Source organism: Balaenoptera musculus, chromosome 19 (assembly GCF_009873245.2).
Source record: "Balaenoptera musculus isolate JJ_BM4_2016_0621 chromosome 19, mBalMus1.pri.v3, whole genome shotgun sequence".
NCBI classification, from domain to species: Eukaryota; Metazoa; Chordata; class Mammalia; order Artiodactyla; family Balaenopteridae; genus Balaenoptera; species Balaenoptera musculus.
This window is the reverse complement of record NC_045803.1, coordinates 53,504,198-53,524,588: the sequence shown is the minus strand read 5'-3', so window position 1 is coordinate 53,524,588 and position 20,391 is coordinate 53,504,198. Positions and strand designations below refer to the sequence as shown.

Genomic DNA, 20,391 nt, shown 5'->3' with positions numbered 1-20,391 from the left:
GTTGCTCTGCACTGAGGGGAAGGTGCTGCTTTCCCCCGGCATCCGAGCCAGGGTGTGCTGCAGTCAGCAATTCAACAATTGAATGTTCAAATATTCCACTATCCAGAGGCCCCTGATGCAATCATCTGCCTTTGTGCTGAGGCCTAAATGTAAACTGGCTGTAGGGGAGGCCTGTCATCTGCGAATGTGCCTAATTGCCTGGCACTCCATACTGCCCTGCTTTGCTGCCTTCCCCTCACCATCACTGGTGCACTGCATGGGAAATCAGGAGCTACAGAGTGATGGAAAAGTGCGAAGGTTAGGAAAGGTTTCCAGAAAATGAAAGGCTTACTGTCCAGGTGTCAGCCCACCAAACCAGCCCCCGGTAATGAAGCCGAAGCAGAGCCACTTCACCATAGGGGATGCAGAGGCCACAGTCCTAACTGTCCCTGACCACCTCTGCGCTCCCCGATCACACAACACGTGAGGATTCACAAAAATGTTTTCCATCTTCCTCCTCTTATCACATCATCCACTCTGAAGATGAAGTACAGCGTTTCATATTTAGATCTGCTCTGAGTAACCACATCCAATGACATCAATATCTGGAAGAAGTACGAAAACACAAAGTATATGCCTTCCAGTCTGTGATCTGAACAAAATAGAAATTTACCTTAGGGAAGGTGATGTTTTCTGAAAAGAGAACGTGGAAAGTGTGAATTACACCTCAAACAGGGACAGCTCAAGGAAACTGTGTAGACTGTGAGCCAGTGTTGGGGGCGGGGCGGGGGGGGAGCGGACAGGGAGGGAGGGATGTGGTATCCACAAAATATCACAGGCACAGTGGGTGTACACGACCACGGGTGACATTGATTACTCCTGGCAGAAACGCAGCAATTGCCAGAGGGAAAGCTGTAAAGTGAGACCAAACCCATAAAAATGGTGACTCTGTTTTGCACAGCTAGTCCCTTCACTGCCCAGGCACAGCCTTCAGCACTGGGCATGGATTTAGAAACTGGATCTCAACCAGCTGGTGGTCCCCACCCTTGAGGAACTGACCAACTGTTAGTTCTAACCATGGTCTTAATGTTAGTAAAATGAAATGTTACCAGTCATGTCTAGGAATTTGGGTTTTAACCCCCTCATCTGGAGCCTCTAGATAAAGTACCCTTTATGTTCCACAATAAATCTTTGTCCCAACCTGCTGAAAGCCTGTTCCTCCCTCTACTGTCCCCATTGTGGTAAACGGTACGATTTCCTACCCAGCTGCTTAAGCCTAAAATTTAGGAGCCTGACTAATACATACAGAAGGAATGATAGTTACAGAGCATACGCGGATGCTAAAACTAGAGAATGAAAGTTGACGGGGAATGCAGTATTTACATAATCTCAAAGTCTCGCCCCATTAATTACACGTTAATTACAAAGAGAAAAGGAGTGAATTAACCTGGTGGACATCATCTCTAACCATGGGATCAAACCAATACCACTGATGTTGGGACAAACTGCCGACAGGGGCCCCTGATACAATGCACCGAGGAGGGTGCGGCATCGCTCATGCGCTGTTCTTGCCAAAAATGCGTAACCTCAATCGAACTGTAAGAAATCAAACAAACCCAAGTCGAGGGACCATGCAAAAGAATGTGGACTTCACCTTGAGGGAAATGGAGACACTCATGAGGAGTTTCTTAAAAGTCTTTTCATTTTGAAATAATTTTAAACTCACAAAAAAGTTTTTAAGAATTGTCGGGTTCCTGTATACCCTTCATGAAGCATACCTACTGTTAATAAATTACATAGTCTTTAAAAAAATTATTTTTAATTTTTAAAATTAAAAAAAAATTTTCAATTAAAAAAATTTTATTAAAGTATAGTTGATTTACAATGCTGTGTTAGCTTCAGGTATACAGCAAAGTGTTTCAGTTATACATACATATACATCTATTTTTTTCAGATTCTTTTCCCTTACAGGTCATTGAAAAATATTGAGTAGAGTTCCCCGTGTACTACAGTAGGTCCTTGTTGGTTATCTATTTTATATATAGTAGTGTATATATGTTAATCCCAAACTCCTAATTTATCCCCCCTCCTTTCCCCTTTGGTAACCATAAGTTTGTTTTCTATGCCTATGGGTCTATTTCTGTTTTGTAAGTAAGTTCATTTGTATCTTTTTTTTTTTTTAAGATTCCACACATAAGCAACATCATTTGATCTTTGTCTTTCTCTGGTTACTTCACTTAGTATGTAACCTATGTAATCTTAGTACAATGATCAAAACTAAGAAATAAAGACTGGTCAATACTATTCAATAAACTATAGACTTAATTCAAATTTAACCAGTTTTCCCCCTAATGTCCTTTCTCCATTCTGGGACCCAATCCAGGGTTCCAAACTGCATTTAGTTGTTGTGTCCCTAACCTGTGACAGTTCCTCAATCTTTCTTCATCTTTAAAGACCTGACACTTTGGTGAGCACTGGTCAATTATTCTGTACAATGTCCCTGAACTTGGATTTAATTTCTTATGATTAGACTGAGGCTGAGCATTTCTGGCAGGGATACTACCAAAATGATGCTGTGCCCGTCACATCAGGGAAAACATGATGTCAATATGCTATTAACCATGGGCATGTTATTAACCATGCGTCAATGTGCTGACCTTAACCTTGGCCACTTGGTTAGGTGCTGTTAGGTTTCTCCACTCTGAGATACTATTTTTCCCTGTGTAATTAATAACTATATCAGAAGAGGTAATGTGAGAATATGCAAATATCCTTTTTCTCTTCAAACTCTCGTCCACTAATTTTAGTCTCCATTATTACTGTGGTGTTCAACGGATGATTTCCTATTCTCTTATTCCTTCTTCTACATTTATTAACTGAAATTCTTCTGTAAGAAAGAACTGTTTCTTCACCATTTATTTATTTATCCATCCATCCATTTATTCATCCATAGACACATAGGTACTTCTTTATTCTATGGATTATAATCCAACGTTGTTAGTATTCATTTTCTTGCTCAAATCATTACAGCTTTGGCCATCGGGACTTCTTTCAGGCCAAGTCTGTGCTCTTTCTGAAAGCCTCTATCTTCTTTTGGGCACCTCTTTACTTTACTTTCTGGCACAAATGCTCCAGGCACATAGTATATTCTTCCTGCCCCAGCGCCTGAATCAGCCACATCCCCAAAGACACTGGAGTTTCGAACATTATCTAATTACATTCTAGAAACATCATTCTGGTGGCAGCTCTGGGAGACTGATGGACCAGCAGAGATCCTGCCACAACTCAGGAATTATGGAAGCTAGAGCACGAGTGCTGACGATGGTAACGAAGAGACAGCTTCCAGGAGGGTAAGGGAGGGGGTGGCGCCCTGAGGACTCCCCCGTTTCTCCTGAAGAGTCTGGTAATGAAGGACAACCTGCCTGAGGGCAGAGGGAGCTGGACCTGACTGGGTGTGGGGTGGCCGTGTAGCTGGCCGTCGGATGTCCAGGCCTGGGGCTCAGAAGAGAGGGGGCGGCAGCACCTTTGGTGCTGATTTGATGAGACTGTCGTGGGGAGAGTACAGGGAGGAGACAGAAGCTTGTGCCACATCACGTTTAGGGACAGACGAGGAGAGAACCAGAAAAGGAGACTGTGGGGGAAATGGGACAAAGGTGTCACAGAGGCCTGGAGAGCCTGAGCGTCAAGAAAATGCCCTAGAGTGATAAACACAGACAGGTCGAGTACAAGAAGCACTTAAAAGTTTGAACTTGAATAAGTCAGAAAGAGAAAGACAAATACCATATGATATGACTTATATGTGGAATCTAAAATATGACAGAAATGAACTTCTCTATGAAACAGAAACAGACTCACAGACATAGAGAACAGACTTGTGGTTGCCAAGGGGGAGGGGACTGGGGGAGGGATGGGTTGGGAATTTGGGGTTAGCAGATGTTAGCTTTTATATATAGAATGAATAACAACAAGGTCCTACTGTACAGCACAGGGACTATACTTAATATCCTATGATAAACCATAATGGGAAAGAATATTTTAAAAAAGAATGTATATATATATATGTATAACTGAATCACTTTGCTGTATGGCAGAAATTAACACAAAATTGTAAATCAACTCGACTTCATTAAAAAATTTTTTTTTCACTTGATTTGGCCATTATATTTAGGAATTTTTGAACGAACAGTTTTAATGCAGTGACAAGACACGAGTCTACGGGCAGAGTGAAGCAGGAGGTGAGACTGAGGACGAGATACACAGACTCTTCCTTCAAGAATCAGTGTCCATCAACAGATGAATGGATAAAGAAGATGTGGCACATATATACAATGGAATATTACTCAGACAGAAAAAGAAACGAAATTGAGTTATTTGTAGTGAGGTGGATGGACCTAGAGTCTGTCATACAGAGTGAAGTAAGTCAGAAAGAGAAAAACAAATACCGTATGCTACTACATATATATGGAATCTAAGAAAAAAAAAAAAAAAAGGTCATGAAGAACCTAGGGGTAAGACGTGAATAAAGACACAGACCTACTAGAGAACGGACTTGAGGACACGGGGAGGGGGAAGGGTAAGCTGGGACAAAGTGAGAGAGTGGCATGGACATATATACACTACCAAACGTAAAAATAGATAGCTAGTGGGAAGCAGCCGCATAGCATAGGGAGATCAGCTCGGTGCTTTGTGACCACCTAGAGGGGTGGGATAGGGAGGGTGGGAGGGAGGGAGACGCAAGAGGGAAGAGATATGGGAACATATGTATATGTGTAACTGATTCACTTTGTTATAAAGCAGAAACTAACACACCATTGTAAAGCAATTATACTCCAATAAAGATGTTAAAAAAAAAATCATTGGAGCAAAGTCAAGGAAATCGTGCACTTGTTAGAAGAGGATGCAGAGTATGTTTGCTTTTAACGGACGCATTCATTCAACATTTGCACATCTCCTAAGTGCCGGTTGCTGGAAAGGACTTAACCATTCTTTCATGCTCGGGAAAAGGAGCCAGAAAGGAAGGAAAAAAAAAAATTTTTTTTTAAGGAGAAGGAAGAGGATACACAACAGACCATCCAAGAAGAAAGAGATGAATACGGGGGGCGGGGGGGGGCGGGGAGAGCAGGTGAGGGAGCCAGGGAGAATCAGCCTTGACTGCCAGCCTCTGCTCTCTGGAAGACCGGCATGCAAATCACCACATGACATTTAAACTGCATTAAAGATGATCGCCAGGGTGAGAGGTTTTATGTCCACATTTTAAAAACTCAAATACTCTAGATCACGGTCGACACACTACAACCCACAGCCTGTTTTTGTATGGCCCTTGAGCTAAAAATGGTTCTTATGTTTTAAAAGGTTGTTGTTAAAAATAAGAACAAACAAAGAAGAGTATGTGACAAGAGACCACATATGGACTGGAAAGCCTAAAATATTTCTGACCCTTTAGAGAAAAAGTTTGCCAAACCCTGCTCTAAATATTTTTACCATGGCAAACGTACAACATTTAGAAATCCAGCCTAACAAAATAGTAATAATATGCAAAATAGTAATAACTTTGAGAAACCACTTGCAAAAGGGACCAGGCAATGGTAATAAACCTGAGGGGAAAAAAAATAATCAGATACACACTGCCAGGGTCTTGATATGATAATCCAGTCTTCCTGGACAGTAATCTGGTTTCATATAATAAGAACAAATTTGTTTCTATCTTCAGAAACAGATATGCCTGGGACATAGTCCCCACAGTGGGTTTACCCACAAAAAAATACAAAGAAAAAACAACCAAGAGTTTTTTTTTTCCTAATTTGTTTATAGTGACTATTCAGAAGAAAAAAATAACTGCAAATTAAAATGTCAAAGAGGAATGATGAAGCAAATTATATGGAGCAGCAATATGACGTCATAACAAATAGCTATTAAAAATGATTTGGGGCATTACACTGAGATATAAGAGGGACACAACTTGACTTCAAATGAAAAGATGAACCAGAAATAATATGTACATATAGACTACAACTGTAACAATATATTAAGTACCCTGTTCAGAACCAGAACTTAGGGTGACATAAATAATTGAACCCTCATGTGGTTTTCCATAAAACTTTTTGTATAAGAAATTCTTAAAATTTAAATCTAGTTCTTGTACATCTGAAAGTAAAGCAGTCAATAAAATTTACCTTTTAAAAGACAAGGTTTGAAAATGCATATTAAAATTTTAGGATGAGTTCAAAGACAGAATCATGAGGCAGCAACTTGTGAAGCAAAAAATTCTTCTAGGATGAAACAAGTCTGATTCCTTGTCTGGTCACACCCTGACTTTTTGGAAATAAAAGAAAGACATTCATGCCTCAACCTGTCAAATAGTTCCAGATGTTCTCCTCAGGTATGGTTTTTCAGATGCTGTTTAAAAGAGGCTCCTCCTATAACCTTAAGACCCCATGGAGGGCTTCCCTGGTGGCGCAGTGGTTAAGAATCCACCTGCCAATGCAGAGGACACAGGTTTGAGCCCTGGTCTGGGAAGATCCCACATGCCGCAGAGCAACTAAGCCTGTGCGTCACAACTACTGAGCCTGCACTCTAGAGCCCATGAGCCACAACTACTGAGCTCGTGTGCCACAACTACTGAAGCCTGCGCACCTAGAGACCGTGCTCCGCAACAAGAGAAGCACTGCAATGAGAAGCCCACGCACCGCAACGAAGAGTAGCCCCTGCCCACTGCAACTAGAGAAAGTCCATGTGCCGCAACGAAGACCCAACGCAGCCAAAAATAAATAAATAAATAAATTTATATATATATATATATATATATATAAAAGAGCCCATGGAAATAACCATCTCAAGAGTAAGCCCTTTTGATCTGGGGGGCATTCTTACAAGTCTTCTCTAATTAAAAACTGGTGGACCTGGTTCTTCTTTGCTGCAGTACACACATGGCACTGAATACTACAGAAATTTCATACTGCAGAAGTAGGTCCATATTTCTACTCACTTTCTATTCCCTCTTCCCAATGTAAAGAGTTAGAAGGAAGGTTTATGTCTTTTCAAAGGCAAGGTGGAACTCCTGAACAAATTCAAAGGAGAAGTAAGAATTTATATGAATTTATTCTTGTCTTTGTATTCATCCTTTCAAAGGAGTTCAAACCAAAGCGTTAAGTGACGGTTAAGAAGCTCTTTTTTTCTTTTTAAAAAAGGAGATAGTGGGAGTAGGAAAACAAAACCAAAACCAAAAATCAACTACAGCCTGAAACACACCCCCTTTCAGTTTTCTTTAATAAATGAGAGGCAGCTCAGGATGAGTTTCACTTCAGCATCTCACAATGATCTTTCTGCTTCTGGCGCCTTCTTAATTTATAATCTACTGTTATAAACTTCTCTAAACAACCTGAAGCTGAAAATGCCTTCCAAAATGCTGTCAAGGGAATGAATGCTTCTCTATTAATTCTTTAGTCATGTTGTGACAAAAGCTGTCTCACTGGAGCTACTACTTTTGAATAAAGAATTTGGCCCCTTCTCCCAGGTTTCTTGGCACCAGAAATGGACTTTGTTGAGCTTGACTGTGCCATCTGAAACGGTACAAAATTAAAGACTCTCTTCTGGGTTAAAATCTGTTCTAAGACGGTTTCTTCTGTCCCTCTCCCCCAGTCCCCAGTACATATTCAGCTATACAGTAAAACGCCACAGCCAAAAGTTCCATCTTATTTGGAAGCAGTGTATACAGCATCCTGAACTCTGATCTTCTACTTCTTCATCAGTGCTTAGACTGCAGTCAACTCAAGTCTCTTACCTACAGACTTTCCACTAATGGACTTAGTGCCTCTGGCCCTAGAGATAAAAGACGTGTTAAAAGCACCCAGTCCATCTGTCTGTTCTACTTCTCCCCAATGAATAAAAGTCAGTGGAGCACTGACACATGGTACACTGAAGGTACACGCCATACACTACAGAGAAGCCTGTAGGAGACAGTGATCATTTGGCAGAATTGGGAAAATGTTACAAAGGAAGGGATACCGGGTCCTGAAGGATGAACAGGAATTCCTCTGCCAGTAAAAAGCAGGAGGTCAAGAGAGGCAGAGGTGAGAAACACACACATTCACAGGTAAGTGTCACACTCCATAGAGTTTTCAAGAACTACAAAAGAGTGTAATTAAGGGGTTTATAGAGCAATGCTACCCTGAATAGGACGCAACGAAGACAGATTGTTATCTTCCCCACTTTTCTTAGGCAGCTGGCCTCAAAACCTGTTAGCTCTTCCCTCTCCCTCAGCCTAATTCCCACATCCAATTAGCAGTCGATTGCTTCTTCCTCTAATCCCGACCTCAGCCACTACTACTGACAAGGGTGCCGGGACAGCGCCACGGGGTGCTGACCTGAATCAGTAAGCAACTCTGGTCCCCCTCTCGGTCCTGTGAACAAACAACCGCCAAGTTACCTTCTTAAAGCAGAGCTCTGTTTCTATCACTAGTACTACTGGTGAAAGACTGAATAAAAATCTAAGAGATATGGGGATATATGTATATGTATAACTGATTCACTTTGTTATAAAGCAGAAACTAACACACCATTGTAAAGCAATTATACTCCAGTAAAGATGTTAAAAAAAAAGAAAAATCTAAGCGAACTAGCCTGGCACTCGGGAGTACCGTCCTGACCTGCCCATCCACCAGCACTTGCCCCCATCCCTAGTCAAGGCCCCAGTCCAGCCCGGGGAAGTATACTTACTACCCTGGGCGCATACAAGTCCCCGCACTCACACCTTTGTTCACCTGAACCCTTCTCCTTGCCCCCCTCTTCCCCTACCCGCCCACCCACCTACCTCCAACTCCTCCCCAAGGCCGTGTTCAATTCTGTTTACGAAACCTCATGGGATCACGCAAGAGGTCCTTCTTCCTCGGAACTCCTATGGCTAGAAGTGTCTATGCAATTAAAATAGCCTTGGTCTACACTTCGTGCCTTCACAACTAAGCTGTAAACTCTGAGGACAGATCCTGTACTCCACAGAGTCTTTTACAGCTGTCCTTATACCCACAGTAAGTGATAACAAGCATTGTTCACTGAGGATACTGAGGAAGTGAACCTGGGCTCGCCTGGGTCTTTCCCTTTTCTCACCAACAAGTCCTATTGCTAATCTCCCTGCTACAGCCACTTCACCCCAACTCCACGGACCAACCCTAGCCCAGGGCACCCTCATTTCCTGTCGGAACCATTGTAGTACCCTCCTAAATGACTCCCATCAATATCTAACCTAAAGCCTTACAATAAAACCTAAACTCTCTTGCATGGAATAACCTATGTCAGAAAAAATTCTGAGGTCCCTTTCCCACACCCACCACCTCCCCAGCCAGCTCCCAATACACAGCCCCTCTGGGAGATGTTCCAGCGAAAGTTTAATCTTATTGGGGAGCAGTGCATGTGCCAACCTGAACTCAGGACTACGAGGTCCTGCTAGCCCTCTAGTCTGGTTTCCTGCCACGCTCCCTGCCGCTCATCATCTCCTCACGCTGCTGTTCTCCGCCTCCCTGGCTGTGCCAATCTGATTTTGTCCCCGGAGCGCAGCACTTCTGTTCCCTGTGCCCTGCCCCTCTGCCCCCAGCTCCGCTCACACTGAACCCCCTCCTCCACCTCCTCCTCCTCCTCCAGATCTCAGGTTAAGCGGCACTTCCTCAGAGCGGTGCTCCTCTCACCCAGTCCACGGCGGCAACCACGTCCATCCCTCACGTCTCTCTGTAACGAGGCCTCTTCACTGTCTGCCTCCCCAGCCGGAGTCCACGGATGCTCGAGTCTTGAAAGCCCAGAGCACGGCAGCGCCACACAAAAACGCTCAAGAAAAGTTTAATGAATGAACGAGCATTTAGGAAACCTTGGCCGAGGATCTATGTTCTCTACTTAAAAACAGTTGTTTCTGGAATCCACCTGCCAATGCAGGGGACATGTGCTCGAGCCCCGGTCTGGGAAGATACCACATGCCGCGGAGCAACTAAGCCCGTGCGCCACAACTGCTGAGCCTGTGCTCTAGAGCCCGCGAGCCACAACTACTAAGCCTGCGTGCCTAGAGCCCATGCTCCGCAACAAGAGAAGCCACGGCAATGAGAAGCCCGTGCACCGCAACAAAGACTACTCCCCACTCACCGCAACTAGAGAAAGCCCACGTGCAGCAACGAAGACCAATCGCAGCCAAAAATAAATAAATAAATCTATCAAAAAAAAGTTGTTTCTGTACATGTGATTAATTGTGGTTACTAACATAGTAGCGAATGATCAGATGAGTCATTTAAGTATACTCTTTATTTTATTTTATTTTTAACATCTTTATTGGAGTATAATTGCTTTACAATGTTGTGTTAGTTTCTGCTTTATAACAAAGTGAATCAGCTATACATATACATATATCCCCATATCCCCTCCCTCTTGAGCCTCCCTCCCACCCATCTAGGTGGTCACAAAGCACCGAGCTGATCTCCCTGTGCTATGCAGCTGCTTCCCACTAGCTATCTATTTTACATTTGGTCGTGTATATATGTCCGTGCCACTCTCTCACTTTGTCACAGCTTACCCTTCCCCCTCCCCGTGTCCTCAAGTCCATTCTCTATGTCTGCATCTTTATTCCTGTCCTGTCACTAGGTTCATCAGAACCATTTTTTCTTAGATTCCATACATATGTGTTAGCATACGGTATTTGTTTTTCTCTTTCTGACTTACTTCACTCTGTATGACAGACTCTAGGTCCATCCACCTCACTGCAAATAACTCAATTTCATTTCTTTTTATGGCTGAGTAATATTCCGTTGTATATATGTGCCACATCTTAATTATACTTTTTAGAGCAGACTTTCAGAAGCGACTACTCCAAAAATAAAGTCAATCTCTTCTTTTCCCATTCTTGAAATTCTGGTACTACCACACTACACAGTATAGTAGTGAAAAATTAAGCGAACATCAAAGATAATTTAAAAACTGTTAGCTTCATGTTTCTTTCCTTTACTGGCCCCACAGGTGGAAAAAATAAGTGGAGTGATTTTGATCTCCATGTGCTCAGTCTCAGTTTTGACAGTGTGTGTGGGAGATCACTGAATATACACTCAAATGGCAGCCAGCACACAAGAAAGACAATGGAGCCTGGGAAGGTGTAACACTCCGCAAACCATGAAATGCAAACTCCTGCCCGTCTCCCCCCAGCACCCAGCTGTTGCTGATACCGTGTCTCCTGTGTATTTGCTGAAGGAATGATTAATCCTAATTAGTCAACACTAGTTATATAAGGTCCCTTGACAGGGAACTCTGTGATGAATTAATACATGACACATTTCAACGACTTATGACAATGTTAATTCTTGAACTGTACTTTATTATTGGTGAGCACAATCCCACAAACACATGGGTTAAGGTGGTGATGACATTTCTAAAGAATGTACCAACAGCGTGTCAATGGTGCATATTTTCATAATCCACTTTCCTATCAATAGGAAAAAAGACGGTAAGGAAAGGAAACAGAGCACGTATTTTGCTCCTGCTCCACTGCAGGAGGTGAGAGAAATGAGAATTTCGCTCCCTCTCGGCCAGCAACAGGGATTCTCCCTTTTGGGCAAGGAACAAAGTTGGTAGCTCTGCTCATACAAGTAGCAGTGTTAAGAAGTCAGGCAGGAAAATAAACAGACAAACCAACCAACCAACAACACCTGAAAGAAGTCTCTAATCTGTGAGGTAAGTCTGAACTTCCCACACCAGCTTTAGCACAGGAGGAAAAGCTGGACGGAGGTGGGAAACTCTTCCCTTAACTAACCAAATGGAATATTCAAGAAGACCCTGGGTTCTGCTGGCTTCCAATTCCATCCCTGAAGCAGAAGTGGGCTCCGGCGAGGAAAGAATAGAAATCAGTGATCAATGACCTTTCTTTCTAAGGATTCCCATGGCTTTTCCCAATCCCACCTTTCTCACACTGCCGGCCACTCCCGGTGAATGTGCTCTAAGTGTTAGAAGAGACTCATCCCAACCTCACACCCTAAATATGCGGTTTCCTCCAATTCAGGGACGGACTGATATAAACAATTTCAGTGACAAAAGTCTGAAAATATTTTGAACTCAACAATAGTAGACAATTTACAATTATTCAGAGGCATAGGCAACTGGTTACTGATGAATGCGAATATGACTATAAAACTATGTTTTACCGTATTTCTACTCATCTTATCGTGTTAACATAAAAATCACAAGTGTCAAATGGTCTTTAAAATTGCTCCTAAAAAGATACCAAAATACTTAGTAGTTGAGAGAATCACAAAATACTTATGAACAAAAATGTACATTTAAGGTTCTATATCCACTAGTACATTAACTCTAAAAAGAAAAATGAAGGACACTGTATTGGTCTATATCCCATTATAACAGTCTGGTTTTAAAAACCAGTCTTCCCCACTTCCATTTGATATGTGCTGCCTCTCAAAGCTTTACTGCCTGAAGGCTAACTGTTTTATCTAACAAAATATTTCCCCAAGATCTTATTTTTCCCTAAGTATTCTATTTTTCTAAAACTCTCTGAAAAGAAGAAAAAAAGTTATAATTTACTCCCACAGAGAAATGGAAGCAGCAAACATTAGACCATCATTCTGTGGTGAAGACATTCTTTGGCAACACTTAGGAAAACGACTTCAGTCTCTGCTCTTCTGAGCACGGGGGTCAAGAACTCCAGCTGAGTGACATTTAGATGGACACACGACCTTTACCCTCTATAGAGCTACAGCTGCCATCTTTGATCTCCTTCCTTCTTTGGACTCATCATGTCTTAGGAGGCAGAGGACCCATGGGAAGCACTCAAATTCAAGGCTGCAACCCTAACCTGCCCACTGTCACACCCACACCCCCGCACCTCCACCCTTAACCTAGGATTCCAACTTAAAAATTATGCATTTGCACAAAATGATAGATTTGTATCCTTCTGAAGGATGAAGCCAAACAACTCATTTGTCCTAATTATGTTTTCTTTATGGATTATAAATAGATTTTAAGCCTCACTTTGATATCATGAGACAGACTGATTAACAGTGTAAACAACGGATAAGGCGGTTTTATAATCTGGATGCTTAGTCTCTATTATCCAAATCTAAATCCAAGGAACCAAACTTTCTATGTGGAAAAGCACTTTGCTTGACTCTCTAAATTATATAATAAAAATTACTTTAAGAACACTGAAGAGGACTTGCAGAGGAAAATACACACTGGAAGAAGAGGTAGAAGTCAAAGGGCATAGGTAAAAGAGGGAGAACTTATCAGTTGGTATTCAGTGGAGCTAGGATTTACTTCTATCACATTACTATTACTCAAAATGACAACCCTCAGGAAAGTTCTACAATAAATCTAAGCATTCAACACTTCACTTTATGTTAGATTCACTAGTCTAACAAGAATTTTATTGATTTGTTTCATCGTTTGAAACCTTCCGAGAACCTGTCCAGAATTAGAGCATTCACTGCTACTAAGAGTGGCAACCGCTGCCTTGTACAAATAAACACATATATTCCAGCTAAAATAAGTAATCTATGTTAAACTTAGAGCTCCAATTCACAAGCTCTTAGTTTCCTTAGAAGCCCAGAGAAAATACTTCTTTGATCTTCTGAAAGAGAACATACTTTAATATTGGTTTTGAAAAACTCACATTAAGAAAAGGGTTTAATCAAATATGACTGCAAATACTAAAGAGGAGGAGGGGGAGGGGGGAGGGGGAAGGGGAGAAGGGGGAGGAGGAGGGGGAGGGGAGGGAAAGGGGGAAAGGGAAGGGGAGGAGGGGGGCAGGAGGAGGAGAAGAAGGATGGAGATGATCATTTTGAACCATGGGACTGTAAGCCCTTCAGGACAGATTTCATCTTTTTAAGCAGTTGTAAGGGATGCGTTATAGTAGGTGGATAAAAGCAAACAAGCCTAGATCCATCAAAAGATATTCAGGCCCAATGTATTTCCCATCACCATCAGAGGATAGCAAGCGGTAGGTACAGTTGATTTGATTTGAAGACTGCTCAGGATTCAGCAAGAGTCTCAGAACCTGGAGCTTCTAGCTGAACCCTTTAGAACTAAGAAACTTAACAGGTTACAATCGCTATACAAAACCCTTATGACAATCATTCATGAGCTGCTATATACACAGGTGACTATGAACTCAGAGCACAAGTGAAAGAAAAGGGACTTGGGGGCTGACAGCTTGCTCTGCACATAGCAGACAACACTAGTGGACTTTAGTGTTCATAAAATACAGGGCAGATTTCAAGTACCCAAAGAAAGGATGATAACAATTTCTACATCACCATGAAACTTGGACTCCTACAGAGATCGTATTAGTCCCCTTAAGAAGTTTCATCAGCATCATCTATGAGTCAAATTTTAGATTTAAATGGCAAGACAGGCTCATCAATAATTAGGCCTTGGAAAGCATCCAGATTAACAGCATAAAATAAATGCTTGTTACAAAACAGCTCTACAGGGCTGGATTTATATAGCAGAATACCCAACCAAGTCCTGTGCGACAGAGCAAAGGAAAGGCTTTAACATCAATGTGCAGCAAAACTTTAGATGATACAATAAAGCTGTAAAAACAGAAACAGACTCCCTCCCCACAACACAGACATGCCAAGCGGACTGAAAACAGCACAGAGCCCAATCAACCTCACTTCACAGATGAGAAGACTAAGGCCCAGAAAAGTTGTCCAAGATGATCCAGGCTGGATTCTAGGCCCAATGTCTCCACTCCACCCTCACTAGACCAGCTTTCTCTCAAAAAACAGGGACAAAAACGGCCATTCTTATTGTTGGCTAACTCATCAAAGGATCCCAAAATCTTGGGAATCTTTCTTTCCTTTACTCTCCAGGACTAAAAGCTAAACAAACTCATGTTCCAACAGATTCCCTAGAAAAACCAAAATTCCCAAAAGTGGATACGGGACTGGAACCTGTACAGAGCCACTATAATGCCACTGCAGAATCACACGGCAATTCACTGCCAAATCCCTTCACATACATTACCCCCCAAGAACCACAGCTCACGAAAGAGAGGAGTCTGAACTCCACATCAGATCAAGGGAATTGTGCCAGAATGAGAAGAGCCTCAGACATGAAGCAAAGCAAACTTTGCAATATTCAAGAGAAAAGGAAATTTCCTGTAAGTCTCAGGGAACCTTTCCCAGAAGGTCTCAGGGTTGCTGAGAAAGGAAAGGGTTGCTGTGGGCTGTTGTTATAGCTATGAATTCAATGTCATCATTCTTAAAGGTCATCAGCTACATTTAGATTTTGTTTTCCCAACAAACCAAAGGAAAAATGTCATTCGGGATCATGAGAAAATGCTGGGCAGAGGGCATGCTGGGAAAGTAGCATCCCACTTACTGGGGTGAGTGATGAACTATGGAAGCTCCTGCCTATCCTCCCTGAAGCATTTGAATCTTAGGCTGCGTGACACATACCCTACACAATCTTCTTTCAGGTTATCACTGGGGTTTTGTGGCCAAACTTGGGTTTTTTTCTGGCTTTTGCCTTTTATACTGAAAGTGTTTCTAGGGCAGTATGATTGCTAAGACGATCCGGAGGAAAAACAAATGTTAAACCAAAGATAAAGCACAGGAAAAGAGTAAACCAGTAAGGCTAAAAGACTTCTATATTAAGTAGAAAGTATGCCAAGTTAGTTGCTTTAATTCCTAGTGCAACAGTGTTGGATTGGTTCCCTTGGTTGATGATACAGAAGCAATATATAACATTGTTTCTAAACTGCACAACTTCAGACCCCTATGACAGTTACTAAAACCAGGCTAACTGAAGACATTAAACAAAACTCAGATTTTTATAAAACTTCAGAGACTACCAAACTTTTGAACTCCCAATCCATATATTAATGACATCACAGACCTAAATGCTTAAGCTTCAAAAGGGAAAGTGAGAAACATCAAGTTCTAGAACATACAAACTCATTTTGTTTCAACAGAATTCTTTAAGTTCCATTCAAACAAAACAGAGATGTTATAAAAGCCCAACATCATTGGTATCAAAAATTAAAGTTTGTTTCTAAGTAGTAACATGAATTAGTCATATTACTTTGAAGTAGCCTTGAGATTGATAATTTTAAAAGAACCCCAAGAACAAATATACCACTTCAACAGTCAAATAAAGTTACAGCAATTAGTCACTGAAAAAACACATATTGACTAATTCATATTTATCTGTAAAATGTCAAAAATATCTGCCCTGCCTACTGTACAAGATGGTTGAAAATGAAAATCAAAGTGAGACAGCATGTGAAAGTACTTAATAAGCACGTAAATCATAACATATTGTGTAAACTCTACCGCTTACTGACTTGCAAAGAATAGTTACATGCGAGTAATGCTGTAACTTGGTATGGTAAACGAGTAGGAGACTAGGTGTCACTAACCTGGAGTCTAATCCTAGTTCATCCATTAAATGCTAATAACCTCATTGTAATACAGATCACTAATGCCCACCGAGCACCACTTCTTTATCTGGAAAGTAAAAGAATTGGATTAGAGGGGTCTGAAGTCCCTTTTGGCTCTGCTACTACGATTAGTAATATTTCACATCTAAATTACTGCTAGCAGGACTTCCCTGGTGGTCCAGCGGTAAAGAATCCGCCTTACAACGCAGGGGACGCGGGTTCGAGCCCTGGTCGGGGGAACTAAGATCCCACATGCCGTGGGGCAACCAAGCCCGCGCGCCACAACTACTGAGCTCGCGTGTCTCAACTAGAGAGCCCACGCGCCCTGGAGGCTGCGCGCCACTAGAGAGAGAAAAACCCGCAGGCCACAACTAGAGAGAAGCCCATGCACCGCAACGAAGAGCCCACGCCGCAATGAAAGATCCCGCGTACCCCAACAAAGATCCCGCGTGCTGCAACTAAGACCCGACGTAGCCAAGAATAAAATAAAATAAATAAATAATAAATAAATCTTTAAAAAAAAAAACTAAAAATAGAAAAAAAAATTACTGTTAGTCTAAATAACATTTCACATTACTAAATATTCTCATACGTGCCACCATGTCACATGCGGATGCCCCACCTTTCCTAATTCAGCAGATATAGCAGTGATACCACTACCTTCGGAAACCTGTGTGCAGACCTGGGAGCGGCTCAAAGCACTATTACCTACTTCTTCACAGTGTGGGTCAAAGATTAAATGAGATGAAGATGCATTTTATCCCTCATTTATCAGACTAGTGAGCTGAAGCCAAGAAGAAGTCATCTACGGACAACTCGCTGAAGAGTGAAAGCTGGGAGCAGAAAGCAGGTGCAGGGCTCTTCTCAATCAGGGACAACTGAGCATCTGAAATGGAAACGCACCAGGGCTGGTCCTCTCATGTCCAATCTTCTGTGGCATAAAGGAAGGCAGTCCCTGCTTCAACCCATCTGCTAACCAGTAGGCACTGGTCTTTCTGTGTGCCAGGGATACGGTAATGAACAAAAGGAAAGTCCCTGGCCTCTTGGAGCTTACACTGTGGGTGGGGAAGATCCACAGAGTAAATGAGTAAAATACAGGGTATATTATAGTGGCAAGTGCTATGGAGAAAAATGAATCACGGAAAGGGAATAGAGAGCATGTATTTGGTGATTTGCAATTTTCTTTTAAGCCAGCTGGATGTCTCTTACAGAACTACAATAATACATCTGAAGTGGTTTTCCTAAGCATTTCCCCAAACAGGGAATACTTTGGATACAGGGAAGACGCTGGCCTGCTGATGCTAATTTTATATTGACTGCTCAAAGCTCTGAACTGCCAGCTATGAGATATCTGTCATGTTGGCAATCTAAATCCACACTAATGACAACTCACCCCAACTCCACCTTTAAATCCACAAAGAAAGAGTGCAAGTGGATTTAAGAAAGAGAGCCAGGAGGAGCCAGAAGTTACCAGAGCACTTGAACTGCTTCTGACTTAGCACAAATGTCTGCCAATACAAAGGTTAAAATGCAGTTTGTGTGCCGAGTTCTGCTAGGACAATGCACTAAGAATGCAGCGCACATCATTTTGCCTTTTCTGACCTGTCAATTCTAGTGACATTCTCTACTATTAGTCTATATTTAACCAGCTTACTAGGCAGTTTCTCCAGCTTCTAGCATTTTTTTCTCTTTTATTAAAAGAGTAACCCAGTTTGCAAGAAAGTTGCTGTAACATAACAGCCCCCTCAAGATGTGACACACTTGTATGAGCACTGTCCTATCAACCTTTAATTCACCTCGTTAGCTGAGCTGGCAAACCAGGTTACGCTTTGTTTTAAAATGCCTTCTCCAAGTCGCTAAAATCTCATGGTCCTCGGGTTGTAACAGCATCTTGAGAATTACAGTAAATCTTTTTAAATGTGCTACAGCTTACTTTAACGTCTATAACGCACTACCCTTCTTTTTAAAAGAAGTTCCCACAAAGGGTGGAAAGTCACTTCTGCGAAGAACTTGGGGCTGGTGGCGGGGGGGGGGTGTCGGATCGTCCATCCTAAGAAAAAGATCCGATAGGGTTTTCCTTCTGCCCACACCCGGAGAGGTGTTTGTTTGGCTTCTCCGCGGGAGGGGCGCTCCCTGGCCGCTTTCGCGGCGCTGGACCCGGCCCACTGTGCGTCGATTTGGAGGCGAACGGCCGGCAAACTTCAGCCGGGATCCGCGGGCTGGGCCGGGGCGAAGGGGCAGCTCTTCCTGGGCGCCGCCCAGCCCTGCTCGCGGTCGCGGGGCCGGGTCCGGCCCAGGACGGCGTCTGGGGGCCTCCGGGGTTCTGAGGCCCCGGCCAGCGCCGGGCGGTGGGAACCCGAGGAGGGAGGGCGGGGGGACTGCGGTCCGGCGTCAACTCCAGGGGGAGTGGGGTCCGGTCGGGGGCACGGGCCCGGCCCGGCCGAAGCCATAGGGGCTGTCCTGCGGGGAGGCAGCGAGTGGGGCCCGGCCGGGGTGTCTGCCAGGAGGGACGCCGCGCTAAGCGGTGACCAGAGGAACCCCGGCGGCTGGGGGGTGGGGACCAGGGGCTCCGGGGACACGCCCGGCTCGCCCCGTCCCCGGGCTCCGGGCAGCGCGGGCCCGCCCGGCCCCCTCCTCACCTGATGTATGGGCTGGCAGCCGCCAGGATGTTCTTCTGCACCGGTATCTCCTCCCCGTCGAGGACCAGGTGCGCGTCGCAGAAGCGGGACTCCTCGCGGAAAGAGCTGAGCGCTCGCAGTAGGCGCGTGGCGTGCTGAGGATCTGACACGGCGCTGCCCTCGGCCATCGCGGCGCCCGCTCCTCAGCCCGCCTGTCGGGCTCCGGACGCCGCCCAAACGGATGCCTCGAGCCGCCCGCGTCCAGCGCGCGCCCAGTCTGCACAGCCCGCTCGCGCCCGTCTGCCCGGCCCGGCTCTCAGCGCTGCGAGCAAAATCGGGAGCCTCCGGAATGCGCCTGCGCCGTGCGCCGCGCGAGAGTCCGGCGCCTTTAAGGAGCCGCGGTGTTGCGTCATTTCTGCGCGACGCCCCCCGCGCCCTTGTGCCCTCCCTCTCCCCCGGCGTCGCCGGAGGCTGCCAATCCGAAGCCTCGTTCCTCCTACTGAGCTGCAGGTCCCCGAACGGGCGCTGCCGGGCGCGGTCCGCCGCTGAGAGCGATCGCTGCAGCGATGGAGGGGTGTGCGGGCAAGCTGGCACTCGGTGGTTGAGCCCGTGGCCTCTGGCGCCGTGAGTCTGAATTCGAGTCTCGGCTCTTCCACTCACTAGCTGTGTTACCATGGGTAAGGTGCCCATCCTTAATTTGTCCGTCTGCAGAATGAAGATGATATCTTAGTGTTGTTGCGGATTCATGTGAGATAACGCATGTAAGCGAGGGCGCAGTAGGTGTAGCTTTCATTATTTACGAGAGAAAAGGCGCTTCCCAGGTAAGAGCATAGAGACCCGAGAAAGCAGGCCCTGAAAAGAGCGTTTGGGTTGCGGGCGAGGGAGGAGATGGAGCAGAAGCAGGGCCTCCTTAGCAGTGGTAAGGAAGTTGGTCTTGATCCCTTAGGTGTTAGGAACCATGAGAGGGTTTTTAGCAGGTCGTTTCACGAAGATCACTCAGCTGCTGCGTGGAGAACTGGGGGTGGCGGGGGCGGGAGGGTGCCAAAGGCAGAAAAGTTCTTAAATATTGCCGTACTTGAGGGAAGGGAACGGTGGCCTGGATAGAAGGGTGATGATGGAGGTGGACAGTAGTGAATGGCTTTAAAAGAATAGGCAGAATTATAAGGGAGAGGGAGTCCAGGATAATGTTCTGGGTTGAGTAACTAATTGCATGATGTTGGTACATTTCAGAGAGAGAGAGAAACGCTGAAGGGGTGGAAGGTAGAGAGGCCAGATGTTCAGATGTGACCAGGCTCCCCACCCAGTGAAGATCAAGGTGGTGACAGGAAGCAAATCTGGGGCAGCTTGGCCTGCAGAGCAAGCCCCATACTGTCTGAA

General features: G+C 44.2%; 1 protein-coding gene across 7 annotated transcripts in view; it reads right to left on the bottom strand.

Annotated features, from left to right (window-relative positions):
- Positions 1-19,463, bottom strand: part of GAN (gigaxonin) — a 67,776-nt gene extending 48,313 nt beyond the window's left edge. For 6 of the 7 annotated variants that reach the window (XM_036833699.1, XM_036833701.1, XM_036833697.1 and 3 more), the window contains exon 1: positions 19,036-19,463. In XM_036833699.1, the coding sequence (XP_036689594.1) occupies positions 19,036-19,202 (167 nt within the window). In that variant the 5' untranslated portion in view covers positions 19,203-19,463. Of the gene's footprint in view, positions 1-331; positions 429-19,035 lie in introns of those variants that run through there. The other variant, XM_036833698.1, reaches the window with a different exon arrangement.
- Between the last annotated feature and the right edge of the window lie 928 nt (positions 19,464-20,391).